This window comes from Alternaria dauci, chromosome 4 (assembly GCF_042100115.1).
Source record: "Alternaria dauci strain A2016 chromosome 4, whole genome shotgun sequence".
NCBI classification, from domain to species: Eukaryota; Fungi; Ascomycota; class Dothideomycetes; order Pleosporales; family Pleosporaceae; genus Alternaria; species Alternaria dauci.
In genome coordinates, this window is record NC_091275.1 from 2835395 (window position 1) to 2849923 (window position 14529).

The window sequence follows — 14529 nt, forward strand, 5'->3', positions numbered from 1 at the left end:
TGCACCACTTTCCAATAGTCCTGCGCTACTGACCCCTACGTAATATGATTGTATGGCAATAGTATCACAGACAAAGTCGTAAGTGGGACCATGCTTGAGACGCATGACTTCGCGACAAGTACGCGCTGCGCGCCTCGGCTGTTGACACCTTCCCACCACTTTCAACAAACACCCATCTTGAACCTCGCAGCCTTGGCAGGTAGACCAACGATCACTTTGCCCGAATGCAGTGCAAATGTCGCACGGCCCTATACAACAGTTCTTGTGTCGGCGATAATTGCGACTACTAACATCGTCTGCGCCCAACGCTTTGTTCTGCTACCAACTTCAACCCTCAACCACAAAGATGGCTACCCCGCGCTACCTCACAGCGCAGAAGATCAGCCTTCTAGTTCTGACTCGCCTTTACTGCAGTTCAAGTCTTCCGTACTCCGCTACGATACCCGTACTTTCCTTCATCTTGTCAAACAATTTACCCCCAGCACAATCCAGCGCTCGGCCACAGCGCTCGACCACTTCCAATAAACAAGATACATCTTTCTCAATCGATGCCTTTGAAGATGTGCTCTCGGAACATGCATCAAACATGCCGGGCAGGACCCTGCTCGATCTCTTCCTCAAGCACATGTGGGAAATGAACTCTTTCGACGCACTCCATGCGCTGTTCGACAGTATCTTGGATCTGGTCACTCCACCGCCAGCCGGCGCACAAGACGAAGAGTCGCCGGACCGGATCTATCTTTCCAAGACATCGCCTCTCGGAGCTTTCGTCCGTAGGGCACATCTGGAGTTCACGAGGCTACAGTTTGATGATTCGATGAAGCTCTGGTCTTCGTTCATCAGGTACAGGGCCCCCACAGCTCAATGGACGAAGAGGTTGGCTGGTCTTGCATCGGGTGGTGTAGACATGGTGGCATCCGAGATGGGCCTGAGAGGTGGTGACGATGTGTATGAGCTCGCGTACGGACATCTGGAAGAGGACCAAGAGCACGGAGCGGGTATGAGCCTGAACGATCTGGATCGGATACTGGATTTCCAACTCGACCGACTCCAGAGATTTGGAGATCGCGTTCCCGAAGAGATGAAGGGCCAGCTCCGCAGCATGGTCAGCTCGTCGGGCATAGTACACCGGCAAGCGCACTTGGTGCAGTTCTTTGATGCCTGGAAAGCTGGAGACTACACTTCTGCGTTCGATAACCTGCACCGCTACTACGACTATGCCATGCAGACTCGGGAGAAAATTCACTACCAGTATGCTCTGCTGCACATGGCTATCCTACAGGCCGACTTTGGCTGCTTTGGCGAAGCGATCGCTGCCATAAATGAGACGATTGCTACAGCACGAGAGAATCAGGACATGACTTGCCTGAGCTTCAGTCTCAGCTGGCTGAATCATATGGCGAAGGCCTACCCAAAACAGATGAAGGGTGTTGGTTACATGAGCATGTTGGGAACTGAAAGGGATGCGTTGACATTTCTGAAAACCAAAGCCAAGGAGGCCAGAATGTACAGTCTGCTCAGTGCAACTCTACTAAACGAGGCAAAGCTGTCTCTTACCATGGTACGTGATTATTGTTTGACGAGATAGATCACCAGAGCTAACGTATATAGGGTGATTCTATACCTCGGGCACTAGAACACATCTACCAATCCTCGCACCTTAACATCAAGGAGAATGTCAACAGCTACGGTATCCAGATGCTGCTGACGGCGACACTTTATCAGCGACTTGGCATCCCACATCTCGCCAACGTCCACTGCGAGCTTCTTCTCGATTGCTATTCACACTCTAGTCCGATCGAAGAACGTCTCCGTGCTATTGGCCGGCAGGCTTTCGTTATAAGCCAGAGCGGGCGCTACGACGAGGCTATCCAGATGCTCGAAGCTATTGGCCCCTCGGTGTACAAGTCTTTGAAATTCTATCAATTCCTGGTTCTTTGCGTTGGCCTCATTAAGCTCCGGAGAGCTATCCGAAGGTAATGTCCTGCTTATACAGCCTCAAATCCCAGTCGGCGATACTAACATTTCAACGCAGATCCGACTGGTCAACTGCCTCCCATCTGCTCGAGACTCTGAAGCCTGCGGCCACGCCCTCTGCTCCCCCACTCGACCCAGAACTCTCCTTTGTCCAACACGACACCTATATCGACTACCTGATTTCCACATCGCAGTATCCTCTCGCCTACCAACATATTTCTTCACTTGGCCAATCTCTCAAAGAAGACAATGCAGACATCCAGCAGCGTGTTTCGGTTCTGCTCTTGCAAGCAGAGCTGTGGAGACGAGCAGGTAGACCCGAGAGGGGATTCAGTGTAGCGCTCAGGGCGGCGAGTGTCAGCTTTAGGACACGGCTTGCAAGTTCGCTGTGGACCGCGGTGGGGTGTCTGGGCGCAATATTGAATACCTTGGGAGAGTATCGAGAAGCGAGGAGATTGATAGAGGCTGTGTTGCCGCAGGTATGTTGATTTTCCTATCTGCACTCAAACACATAGTTGCTCATACTGACGCCCGTGATAGGCGTTGGAAGGCGCAGATGCCGTGCTTACGGGTACTCTCTATTCGCACCTGGCAGACTCGTGTATGGGTCTTGGTGATCCTAACGCGTCGTCGCCAACTTCCAACACCGAGCCTCACCGCCCTTCGACACCCAAAGCAGGCGAGCAAGCATCGAATCGCACCCGTTCTGGCGATATCGCCAAAGCAGAACTCTACGTCGATCGAGCGAGGGAATGCTTCAAGAAAGCGGCGCATTTGGACGGGGAATGCGAGCAGCTAATGAAGAAGGCGATTATTGCAAAGTTGAGGGGGGATGAAAAAGTGGCAGAGGAATGGGCTATGAGACATAACCTTGTTTGGGACGAGGGTTATGGATCGCAAGAGATGTGAGATTGGTCATTAGTAGATTTTGTGTCACGGTCAACAATGCAGACACAAAGGAAATGTATTGCTGGTCTACTCTCAGCTTGCGCTCGTTGTGCTATATACACATCCAACCCTACACTTGGTCTAAATGCTGGCTCGAATGGTTCTTGATATCAGTGTTTAAAAGCGTGTAGAGTAAGTGTTTACTCGTCCTTCTTGTGGTAGTTGACCTTGTCGTTCCAGAAGAGGGTCTACTTGCATGTCAGTATATCAATGTGTCACCCCGTGCCATGGAGATCTCACCTTGTCACCGTCTCCCCAGAAGTAGTTCTTGGTACGGATGTTCTGGTAGGCGTACTCGGGCCTCTCTGAGCGGGGGTGCTCGTGCTCCTCGTGGGCTACGTGCTCCCAGTGAGCATCCCACCTGACCTTGGCGTTGACACTGGCGACGATGATGCAGGGGATGGCAACGCTATCGTAGAATTAGCATATTTCCCTTTCTGCATCAATTCCCCTTTCCAAAAGACGATTCCAATGGCATGATCCTCTCGCATGTCTTCCTTAGTCCACAATCCTTCATCTCTCCCGCGTTCCCCTCCTCTGAGTCCACACCCGCCTCAAGCAACCGGGTACTTACTAGAGCGACAGCTTGCGCCAGAACTCGCCAGACTCAGCAGCGTGCTGAGCAATCTGGGCACGCTCGCGGTTGAACTCGTTGTCCTCGGCTCCGGCAAACTGCTTGGGGCTCTCGGAGCTGTAGTTGCGGCGGCCGGCGCGGGCAGGGGCGCGGGCGAGAGCCTGGCGAGGCGCGGCGCGGGCGAAAGATCGGGCGGCGAACATGGCGACGATTGTCCGGCGTGGTAGAGTGGAGATGGGGTGCAATTGGTGTTGGCGTGAGGTGTGACGGAGGGAGCTCGAATTGACGAAACAGAGGCTTGGCGGATGGGCTGATGCGGAGTTTCCCGCTTGTTGTTAGCGTGCGCGATGCTCGGCTGCCCGGCCGGGTAATGTGACGTCGTGTCGGTCGCGCGAAGTCGCGTCCTGTGTCGTGCATGCCCCGATAGTATTCGGTGGGAGCTGAGATTGTGAGGTGATGACGATCTTCTTTTACACTTGCTGTTGTCGCCCTCCGTAGAAATACACGCCACCATGGTCCGCATCACCACCTGGAATGTCAACGGCATTCGCAATCCCTTTGGCTACAAGCCATGGAGCACGAACCGGACATTCAACGCCATGTTCGATATCCTCGAGGCGGACATTGTCATCATGCAAGAGCTGAAGATCCAGCGCAAGGATCTGACGGATGACATGGTGCTTGTACCTGGCTGGGACTGCTACTTTAGTCTGCCAAAGCACAAAAAGGGTACTTCCCCAATACTACGCAACGCGTGCGCTGCGGCCTCTTGCTAACGCGAGTGAGGATACTCGGGCGTTGGTGTTTATACGCGCCAGTCAGTATGTGCGCCTATACGCGCCGAAGAAGGCGTCCTAGGCGCCCTCTGCCCTCCTGGCTCGACGACGTCGTACCGCGACCTCCCGGAATCTGCCAGCATCGGCGGTTACCTCAGCCCATCCCAACTCACCAGTCTCCCTCCCGATCTCGACGCCGATAGTCTCGATTCAGAAGGACGGTGTCTGGTGCTCGAGTTCCCAGCCTTCGTCCTCTTTGGCGTCTACAGTCCAGCGAACAGCAATGGCCTACGAGACGACTTCCGAATCGGCTTCCTTACAGCGCTGGAGACGCGGATACGGAACTTGACAAAGATGGGCAAGAACGTCATACTCACGGGTGATCTCAACGTCTCCAGGGATCTTATCGACACTGCTAGAGCACAGGACAATATGCTGGCAGAAGGAATGACGCACGAGGAATACCTGAGCACACCGAATCGCCGAATTTTCAATCAACTGTTGCTGAACGGAGTAGTGCCGGGCCAACGAGACGAGGGGCGAGAAGAGCCGGTACTATACGATCTATGTCGAGAATTCCACCCCGACCGCGAAGGCATGTTTACGCATTGGGAGCAGAAGATCAATGCCAGACCAGGCAACTTTGGGTCGCGTATCGACTTCATACTGTGCAGTGTCGCCATCAAGGACTGGTTCAAGGAGGCGAACATCCAGGAGGGACTTATGGGGTCGGATCATTGTCCAGTGTACGCTGTCACAAAGGATGTGGTGCCAGTTCAAACAGTATCAACAGTGGAAGAGAACGAGGTCAAAGAAGAGGTGCATATCTTGGACTTGATGAATCCAACAGGCATGTTCAAAGACGGTGTACGGCAACGAGAGTACGATACGGTCAACGATGTTCCGCCTCTCAGCGGAAAGCTGCTAGCGGAGTTTACAAAGAGGAGGAGTATCCGAGACATGTTCAGCAAGAAAGCCGCTCTACCGAAGTCCACGCCAACACCGACGCCGACAGCCGTCGACAAGGAAAGTCCATCAAAGGCAGATGTTGTTACGTCTTTCACTAGCACGACCGCCGACGAGTCGGACAGAGACCTGGAATTAGCGATCGCAGCCTCTATAGCAGACATGTCTTCAGCAGGTAATGGCAATCCTATCTCAAGCCAGAGCCCGCTCAAATCGGCTGAAAAGCGACGCGCTTCAGCACCCGCATCGCCCAAGAATCCGGTCAAGAGAGGTAAATCTAGCGCTCCGACCACTGCATCCAAAGCTTCCAAGGGTCAGCAGTCGCTGAAGGGTTTCTTCCAAACCCAGATTAAACCTACAGTTATAGAGCCTCCTAAGGACTCAGTAGCACCCGCCTCTCCGTCTACAACCAACGACGCACCTAGCCAATCCAGCGCAGACATGCCTCCTCCCCAATCGCCCATACCCTCTGACTCCTTTGACGCCGACCCGCGCGCCTCGCAAGAAACGTCAAAGGAAGACTGGACAAAGCTCTTCTCCAAGAAACCGGTACCGCGGTGCGAACACGGTGAACCTTGCACCTCATTTACGACAAAGAAACCTGGTATGAATCGCGGAAGACAATTTTGGATGTGTCCTAGGCCGATTGGACCGACGGGGCAGAAGGAGGTGGGCACGCAGTGGCGGTGTGGGACGTTCATATGGTGTAGCGATTGGAAGGGTAGCTGATATCGAGGATGATACATGGACATATAGGATGAACACTCCAAGCTGGAGATACACTGGTGTGTAGGTCACAGGGACTCTTGTTAGGAGGGCGATGCCGGCACCTCGAGGGTATCTGCGGAGGCTGAGGATTGCTTTGGGAGGACAGGCAGAGCTGGGTATGTGTTGAGGTATCGCATACATGATATAGAGATAGATATGAGGACAAGGTCGAGGGCGTGTGGAAATAGGCTGGAAGTCAGACGGTAGCTCATCATGTCGTACTAAGGAATAATACAGAGACATTGGAAGAACATATTCAACCACGTATGCTCCGCTTTAATCCGCATTTTTATATACTCACATATATACACATTACCTAGATACATTTGGATTTGAAATACAGCAATCAGGGCTGCAGTGTCCTATTGTGAGTGGTATTAGGTGGGCGTAGGGAAATTGGCATACATTGCCCCAAGGCTCGACCAAGACCCACGCTACATGGAAACGCTCCGAGCGATAAAGGATACTTTGTGGAATCATCATAGAGGGACGTGAGCAGCGCTGCCACGCTTGCCGCAACTTTGAGGATGATGTGTGACATTCATGTCTTCCGCCCTAGGTTTTGTCAAGCCAAGCCCGGTCAAGGTGACCGTTACGACTATATTTAATGCTCTAAGGTTCTACGAGGTACTTTTCTAGAGGTTCTAAAGTCACCGGTAAAGACCTGTAAGGCTTCTGTAAGCAAGGCTCGTGATGTCCGCTGCTAGGTTCAATGTCGCCTCAATCTTTTGACCAAAGACTGGACAACCGATCAACGAACAATCGCCCAAGGCACTCTAAACTCATGTATTGGATTTTCTAGTATGTTCAAATTGGTTTGCAAAGCGCTTGCTACATTTGACATGAATCTGCGGATAATATACGCCGTAGTGATGCGGTTAGCGCACATGGCCGGTTTGGGATATCTGTAATGTTACGACTATCATTACTACTAGGGTTCTATAAACTTAATCAGTGGTTTCAATAATACACAAGAATCTATTGACAGCGCCCTGCCACGGTTGACACAAAACTCCACTTGTGGTACTGCCCGACATCTTTCACTCTTCGTTTCCTAGACGATATGGTTTCCAGTCTACCACTACAATTATTCACTAAAAACCTTCGCAAATGAATTTTTCAATACTTACGAAGCACCCGATAAACGCGTGCCAAGCTTGACACAAAGACGCACAGGTAGTTTCGTCTGGAAGCTTGTTGAACCTTTTGATACACAAAGCATTCTATCTCAACTGCCATGATACCAAACCATCTCAAACGCTTAAAGATCCTTCCTAATGTCTCACGATTTGTTTTGCCAAACGCGTGCCAGGCTTGACACAATGTTGCGCTGACAATACTCTTGTCAGTGACCGAGCCCCTTTCTGAGCACCCAACCTAAGACCAAGCTATATTGCCGTACCTACAAACCCATAGACTACCCAAGAGTCTCAGACTACTCTTTAGTACCCTGTAAATGGTTCCTGCACGCACCTGAGCACAAACATGTTCCTCAATATATGCGCCGCCTCCGACGAGCAGCGAGACCACCTGCATTCAAGCACCCGAGACACCAATACGCCACCACAACCATTCGGCCCCAAGACGCATCGGCACGAAGAGACCGGTAAAGAACTTGTTCCCGTCGATAAATCTCTCGGCCCCACAGACGTATATTCTGGAACAACCCTAGCGGCAGGGTCAGGAACTCTCCTTGCTTAAACGCCACCACAATGCAAGCCTATCACATCCTTCCATGCAGCCACATACATCACCATCACATATTACATACACCTCCTTGGACCCCAACACACATTGAAACGATCACATAAACCCATGCGAGCAAGTAAGTCATGTCACATCACCCCATGATCCAGCAAGGGCAGGCAGATTGGGGAAGGTTTTTGTGAATTTTATCTATTGTTTTTCTATCTGTCTCTTTTCGAGAATGGTATGATTGTCGGTCATGTGGCACTTGCTCCTCATGACCGACTGCTATCTAAACTACATGATTTGACGAAATGGACGTCCAAGGGGGTATCTAAAAGGGTTTTTTTAATGGGAAAGGTAATAGTGACCATGAACCGCACTGAGGGCTTTGGCCGAAAAATCAAACGCTCTAATATCCAGTGCTCCATCATTAAGACTCATAAGCCTCTTTTGTGATGTCGTGCAGCCGTGTGCACAATGCGGGGTAGTATGGGTCGTGAGTCGTAATCGTAATGGGGTAAGGGGGAAGGTGCGCTTGATAGTGGGTGCTGCTTGGTAGTCTCTCGTTGAGACTCTAGCCACATCTATCATAAGTGCTCATGAGGAAAGACCGCCAAAAGGAGTACAGCAATGGTGTGAAGTAGCGCACAAAGGGAACTTTTGATTGGTGTAAGCCGCAGAAAGGACATGGATTATCGCAAAGCAAGGGCGTTGCCCTGTCGATGTTGTATCCGTAAGACACGCAGCCAACAGCGATGCCGATAGGAACGAACAAGGGCGATGATCCGAGTCGAGAATATCGAAGTATGAGAGGACGCAAGGGACGGACATGCGATGAGTGACGTAGTGTGGGGTTTTCCGGTCTTCCATAACAAGCATGAACATTCGACCAGGGATGTATATGCTTTTGATGCCTGGTCTGTGAAGACGAAGCTTGAATGCCTGGGGCCTTTCTAGTAGATGTCCTGGAAGAAAGCAGGCAGGATAGCATTGCCGTCTGCGCCGTCGCGGAAGGCAAAAGCCTCGTCATCAAGCAGTGCGAGAGTTGCGCTCATGTCGAAGTCCATGCCGAACTCTTCGTCAAGGCGACCATGACGGAAAGACTCCGAGTCGTAGGCGAAGTCCGTAGATGTTGAATCTTGAGCAAACATATCAAACACGTTTGCCTGGTCGAAGAGCTGGGCGAAGTCGTCGGTGAAGGCGTTGCCAACATTGGCAGTGACGTCCTCGACAGGAAGCGCAGGCTCATAGGTAGAGCTAGACGATGCCGACACAGTGTTGGGGGTGAGTTCGAAATTGAGTACCTCCGGAACAGTTGCAGCCGCTGATGCGAGCTTAGCCTTGCGTGACTGGCGTTTCTTCTTCTCGCCAGGCTTCCTAGGGGCATACTTGTAGTCGGGGTGTTGGCGCAGGTGCTCTTCTTTCGCCGACTGTGCAGCAGCCTGCCAGGGCTTCTTGCCTTCTGGAGTCAGGCTGCGCCAGATCTCTGAGCAGCGTGTAGCTATGACACTGTTAGTATATCATGTCGAAAGCAGATAGTAGATTGTCAACTTACAGATTTCCTGGACAGTGAGATCCGGGTACTCAGCCTTCAGCTGCTTGTGCATCGCATCTCGAAAGATGATCCAGCAGTTCATCGGTCGAGGGGCCTTCTTGAAGGCAGCAGTGAGGGCGTCCATGTTAAGCGTAGTGCGGTCAGAACCTGGTGTCTGGAGAAACAGAGCATTTGATTGCTCTTGAGGTGAGAGTCCGTTGTTCTTTGGCATCTTTACGAGAGTGTGTGAGCTGTTGGCGCTCTCCATAGGAGTGAGATCGATCGGCAGTCCTGCCTTCTCGGCGAGGGCCTTCTTGAAGAGCTCGATAACCCCGTTTCCGAAGAGAGTGGAGAGGTTATCAGGAAGGATGACCATGTTTTCGCCACGGGCCCAGCCGTCAGTGCAAGTAAGAAGGGCGGCGTCGAAGCGGTCTACCACATCCATGACGACCTGGGGCTCTTCGCGAACGGCAGCAAGAGTGCGGTACATCTCGGCGTTCATGGTGATAAGAAATTGACGTTTGAACTGTTGGAGGAAGATAGAAAGAAAATAGCAAAGCAATTGCAGAGGAAAAAAAAGTTGGTGTAATGGAGGTTGTTGGTAATTAGACGAAAAGGTGAGAGCAGAGACTTTGTTTGTGGCCGTGCCAAGGCTGAGTAGGCAGCGAGTCTGCGCCTTTCAAACGGTCAGTGCATACATCAACGGTATTAACTCATCGCTCACCTAATCGGGTAACTTCAGTCTCCTTCACTTAGCCACCAATGCAGGATGAGGTTGTCTTGTTGCCTTCTGATCTCGACACGGACAACTCCTACAATAAAGATGAATAAGTGAGCAGCTTTTGCACACTGAGCAGTACAACGAGTCCTGTCTGAATGCCATGCAACGTTGTTGGTGGATGTGAGAGTGTGGAATCTAAAAGAGATTTGTGAAGCGGTCTACTTTTGTCTGCCGTGGGATGATTTAAGACAAAGGAGATAGTCTCAAGCCACACGCGAAATTGTGCTAAGACACATGAGACGCATTTACCTGATTCGACGGAAGAAGTGCACTAACCAGGTGCTGAGCGAATATGGTCGCCCCTTGCATACGCAACCCGAGCCTTGGTATCCCGAGTGTGTCTCTCATCTGTCAATCTGCGCAATTACTGGGAAATATCAAAAGCAATGCCAGAAAATGCTTTATATCTGGAGAATATTCGGGACCTTGTTTCGGGATGGCGCACTACAAACCAAGATCGAACCGACCAGATACACAAACTCTTATTTCCATGTCCAGAACAGAACTAATGGTGATGATCATGATGACACGCCGTTGGGCCTGGAATCTTGTGTGTGTTCTGAGAGACTCCAGTCTCTGACTTGACCTTTCCAATCTGCGATGCGTCCGTCACGAACCTTGACCACAACAACCCTGACCTCTGCCCCTTCAACGTAGCATTTGGTACCTCCGTCACCCTCTCTTAATGCTTCATCGGTGGTTGCTTGCGAGCTCAACCCACCGCCAGCCCACAGTCCCTCTCCAACGGGAGAACTCGAGTACGAATCCTCGGTACCCTGACTGAAGGTATGGTTGGCTAGGTGCTGGGCTCTGTACCATGTCTCTTCTTCAGAACCAGAAGGCACAAGCTCAGCAACACCATTGATGGTGGCACTGATACGACTTAGGGATGCAGTGTTCATGCCAAGAAGAAGCTCGGCTAGTGAGCCAGAACGTGGTGCAGGACGCGACGGTGAAGGTGAGCGACCTGGCTGGCTTAACGTTGGAGGCCGATGGGATACCCAATCGTGAACCAGAAGAGAAACGAGGGCGTTGGCCTCGAGGTTTTGTGTCTTGCGAGACGATGAAGGTGTTGTCATGATGATGATAGGAGTTTGAGAATAAGGAGTGTTAGGCAGGTAGGTGTAATTCATCAACGAGACATGAGGAACATTGTCCGAGCATGTTGCAAGATGGAGCTGTCCAAATCTGTCAGAACTGGGCACGTACGGATAGGAGACGCCAGGGGTGCACTGCGAAGGTGGAGCACATGCTTGCATAGCGGACATGGCAAACGAGACTTGATTCGATAAATTTCAGAGGAATTGGACAGACAAACGAAGAAGAGCAGGAGCATGCAGGGATGAGACATGGCAATGAAGGCAATTTCCAAGATGGGAATATGGGGATGAGATGAATGTCTTTGGAGAGGACTCACAAAGCGGGCGTTCTGAAGGCAGGTAACCACCTCATCTGGCAAGCCGTTGGACATTGCGGAGATGGGCAATGAACGAGTGATGGTAGTAGAGGAAGACGGAGATGCTGTCAGAGGTAGATGCAGCTGCAGTGCGTGATGGGGTGCGTGTAGATGGTAGGCAGAACTTGACGCGGGAAGGATGACGTTGCATGCTTGCTCCGTGCAGCATCTCCACCGAACCGCCCGGCATTGCGCAGTCGGACCACAACACGACTGACTGCTTAGACTGCGACCATTACGACATTTACGCCTATAATGGCTGCCCCGCCCACGATTCCGCCCATGGAAAGCACGGATAGCTTCAACCCCGAACTCAACAACGCATCCTCGCCTACTCAGGACGGCGCCCAACACTCGCCCGCTGAAGATGCAACTCCCGCATCACCCGAACAACGGACCGCGCCTCACGATGCGCAGACGCAGCAGCGCGTGCATGAGATCCTGCACTCTGATGTGGGCGTGGCGACCCTCCTCAACCGCCTAAAGGCTAGCATCGCGAGCGCCAGAGTCAGTGATGGCCCAACCCACTCGACCGCACTCAGATGCGCTAACACGCCCGGCAGGACTTCGCCAGCTTCCTCAAACGCCGGGGAGCCCTCGAGGAAGAGCATGCTGGCAGTCTCAAGAAGCTGAGCCGCCTAACGCTCGACGGCGTACGGAAGCCCGATACGCGACACGAGAGCTACCAGACGCAGTTTGAGAAGGTTCTCCACGCGAACGAGCGCATCGCCGACAATGGCACCCAGTTTGGCCTTGCTCTGCATGCCATGCACGAGAACCTGCTGCAACTGGCCAACAAGATGGACACGAGCCGCAAGACGTGGAAGCAGCAGGGGCTCTCCGCAGAGAGCAAGGTCCAAGACGCCGAACGGCTGGCCGAGAAGGCCAAGGCCAAGTACGACCAGCTGGCCGAAGACCTTGACCGCGTCAAGACAGGCGACACGGGCGCAGGCAGGAAGTTTGGCTTGAAGGGACCCAAGTCGGCCGCTCAGCATGAGGAGGACCTGCAGCGCAAGACACAGGCGGCAGACCAGGACTATGCCAGCAAGGTGCAGACGGCCCAGGTCTCCCGCAAAGAGCTCGTCGCGACTCTACGTCCCCAGGCCGTCACTGCACTGCTGGATTTGATCAAGGAAACCGATGCCGCGCTCACGATGGAGATGCAGAAATACGGTAAGTCTGTTCGCTCCCTACGTGAATCACCACACTGACGCTGCGGCAGCCTCATTCAACGAAAAGCTCGTCGTCAACAACGGCCAGGTTGTCAGCCCACAGCCGCTCAAAGGCGCCACCACTCAACCCCCGCCCAGCATCAACCAGCTGATCTTCCAGATCAACAGCGAGCGAGACTTTGAAGAGTACATCTTGAGCCATGGGTCCAAAGTGCCCATGGCCAGATCAGAGCTACAATACGTGAAGCATCCAACACAGGCGCCGACGCAGTCACATCCTACACCACCTGTAGCTGTAAGTGGTAATCGCCGCGCCTCCACGCAGCTGCAGAGTCAGCCGCCGCCCTCATTCTCCATGCCACAACCCGACGCCAATCCTCTGGCGCCCCAGGGCCCTCCTGCCCATGAGCCGCCACAGCTACCCTCGTTTGGAACTACCTCACAGCCGCCATCTTCATCGCTGCAAACGCAACCGCTGCAGCCCCAAGCACCACAGTTCAACAACTCGCCCTACTCACCTGTCACGCAGACCCCCTACCCCCAGTCAGACTATCCTCGTGGGCCTGTTGGCCAGGCTACCGCACAGCAAACCAGTGGAGTTCTTTACAGCAGCTCTCAACCCCCAGTGAATCCCGTCTTTGGCGTCACTTTGGAAGACTTGTTCCACCGAGATGGATCCCCCGTACCCATGGTGGTTTATCAGTGCATACAGGCTGTGGACCTTTACGGGTTAGAGGTAGAGGGTATCTATCGTATCCCTGGAACCTCGTCACACATCCAGCAGATGAAAGCTCTTTTCGACAGCGGTACGTTGTGATGGAGATGTAGCGGCGATTTAAACTAATGCTGTGCAGATGCTTCCCAGGTGGATTTCCGTAACCCAGAAGCGTTCCAGCACGACGTCAACAGCGTGGCTGGGTTGCTAAAACAATTCTTCCGCGAACTTCCTGACCCCCTGCTCACTCGCGAATTCTACGGCAAGTACATCGACGCTGCACGTATCGATGACGAGACCATGCGCCGAGACTCCATGCATGCGCTGATCAATGCTTTGCCTGATCCAAACTATGCGACGCTTCGTGCCCTGGCTCTACATTTGCATCGCGTGCAGCAATCTTCCGAAGTGAATCGTATGAGCACGGCGAACCTGGGCATCTGTTGGGCGTAAGTCGTCACCCGTCGAGATTCGCATACATCAGCTGACACTATGTAGGCCTTCGATAATGGGACCTCACAAAGGCAACAACATGGCCGACGCCGGCCTTCAAGCCCGCGTCATCATTACTATTCTGGACAACGTGCTCCAAATATTTGACGAGGATTAAGGTTTCATCTTCCCGGGATAAACATTTGATTCTTGCCATGGCGTCTTGGTATCAACTGCATTCTCATTTGAATTCTCATGTGTGCAATGTGTAGCATATTGCGGGCTTCATCTTTGTTTTTGCGGGACGGTTATCGTATTCACAAGTGGCGTTCCACATACGATCATGGTAGAGCATGAGTATGTCAAGGATTACGTGGTAAGAGGATATGGTCATTGCCATAAGTTCGGAGGTATTGGCTGCAGCGAGTATGATTGTCATGATTGAAAGTGGGATGCAACGACTCTCGTGCTGAGTTCTTGCGCACATGCTTGGCTTCTGGAGCTCCATGAGATCACTGTGAAAGAGACTTCAAGACTCGGGACTTGCAACGCGTGACAGACAGTAGCGGTGGTAGTTGTGGTGTTATGCAGTGATCTGTTGAAGGAGTGCATACGTAGGCGTGGACCGTTTTGGGAACCGCGGCGGGGAAGGCCTGCAGTGTGGGTCGCGCTTACCCCAGAGCCCCATCTATGCAGCGGCACGCTAGCGGTCATGACAGGGAGAGCTGCACTTGATTGAGG

General features: G+C 52.5%; 6 protein-coding genes across 6 annotated transcripts; 3 read left to right on the forward strand and 3 right to left on the reverse strand.

Moving 5' to 3' along the window:
• Positions 1-159: 159 nt before the first annotated feature.
• On the forward strand, positions 160-2886 carry ACET3X_005494 (uncharacterized protein; the record flags this gene model as incomplete). Its single annotated transcript, XM_069451706.1, has 4 exons — positions 160-1561; positions 1612-1976; positions 2036-2456; positions 2518-2886. The coding sequence occupies exons 1-4, from the start codon at positions 347-349 to the stop codon at positions 2884-2886; spliced, it is 2370 nt and encodes a 789-aa protein (XP_069307538.1). The 5' UTR covers positions 160-346.
• A 51-nt stretch (positions 2887-2937) lies between these two features.
• On the reverse strand, positions 2938-3782 carry ACET3X_005495 (uncharacterized protein). The gene is made up of 3 exons (XM_069451707.1): positions 3500-3782; positions 3166-3334; positions 2938-3113 (listed from the first exon to the last, which is right to left on the reverse strand). The coding sequence occupies exons 1-3, from the start codon at positions 3700-3702 to the stop codon at positions 3066-3068; spliced, it is 420 nt and encodes a 139-aa protein (XP_069307539.1). The 5' UTR covers positions 3703-3782; the 3' UTR covers positions 2938-3065.
• A 229-nt stretch (positions 3783-4011) lies between these two features.
• On the forward strand, positions 4012-5970 carry ACET3X_005496 (uncharacterized protein; the record flags this gene model as incomplete). Its single annotated transcript, XM_069451708.1, has 2 exons — positions 4012-4228; positions 4286-5970. The coding sequence occupies 2 exons, from the start codon at positions 4012-4014 to the stop codon at positions 5968-5970; spliced, it is 1902 nt and encodes a 633-aa protein (XP_069307540.1).
• A 2681-nt stretch (positions 5971-8651) lies between these two features.
• ACET3X_005497 (uncharacterized protein) lies at positions 8652-9734 on the reverse strand (the record flags this gene model as incomplete). Its single annotated transcript, XM_069451709.1, has 2 exons — positions 8652-9199; positions 9254-9734. 2 exons carry the CDS (start codon positions 9732-9734, stop codon positions 8652-8654), a joined length of 1029 nt encoding a protein of 342 aa, XP_069307541.1.
• A 797-nt stretch (positions 9735-10531) lies between these two features.
• Positions 10532-11484, reverse strand: ACET3X_005498 (uncharacterized protein; the record flags this gene model as incomplete). Its single annotated transcript, XM_069451710.1, has 2 exons — positions 10532-11191; positions 11431-11484. The coding sequence occupies 2 exons, from the start codon at positions 11482-11484 to the stop codon at positions 10532-10534; spliced, it is 714 nt and encodes a 237-aa protein (XP_069307542.1).
• A 240-nt stretch (positions 11485-11724) lies between these two features.
• Positions 11725-13966, forward strand: ACET3X_005499 (uncharacterized protein; the record flags this gene model as incomplete). Its single annotated transcript, XM_069451711.1, has 5 exons — positions 11725-11976; positions 12033-12642; positions 12692-13447; positions 13496-13805; positions 13855-13966. The coding sequence occupies 5 exons, from the start codon at positions 11725-11727 to the stop codon at positions 13964-13966; spliced, it is 2040 nt and encodes a 679-aa protein (XP_069307543.1).
• Between the last annotated feature and the right edge of the window lie 563 nt (positions 13967-14529).

Excerpts from the sequence above, each read along its gene's own strand:
- ACET3X_005495 (XM_069451707.1), bottom strand. The coding sequence starts at position 3,702 with ATGTTCGCCGCCCGATCTTTCGCCCGCGCCGCGCCTCGCCAGGCTCTC. Across the intron at positions 3,335-3,499 it reads TGGCGCAAGCTGTCGCTCTA|CGTTGCCATCCCCTGCATCA; the intron begins GTAAGTACCCGG and ends ATTCTACGATAG. Across the intron at positions 3,114-3,165 it reads TCTGGGGAGACGGTGACAAG|ACCCTCTTCTGGAACGACAA; the intron begins GTGAGATCTCCA and ends ACATGCAAGTAG.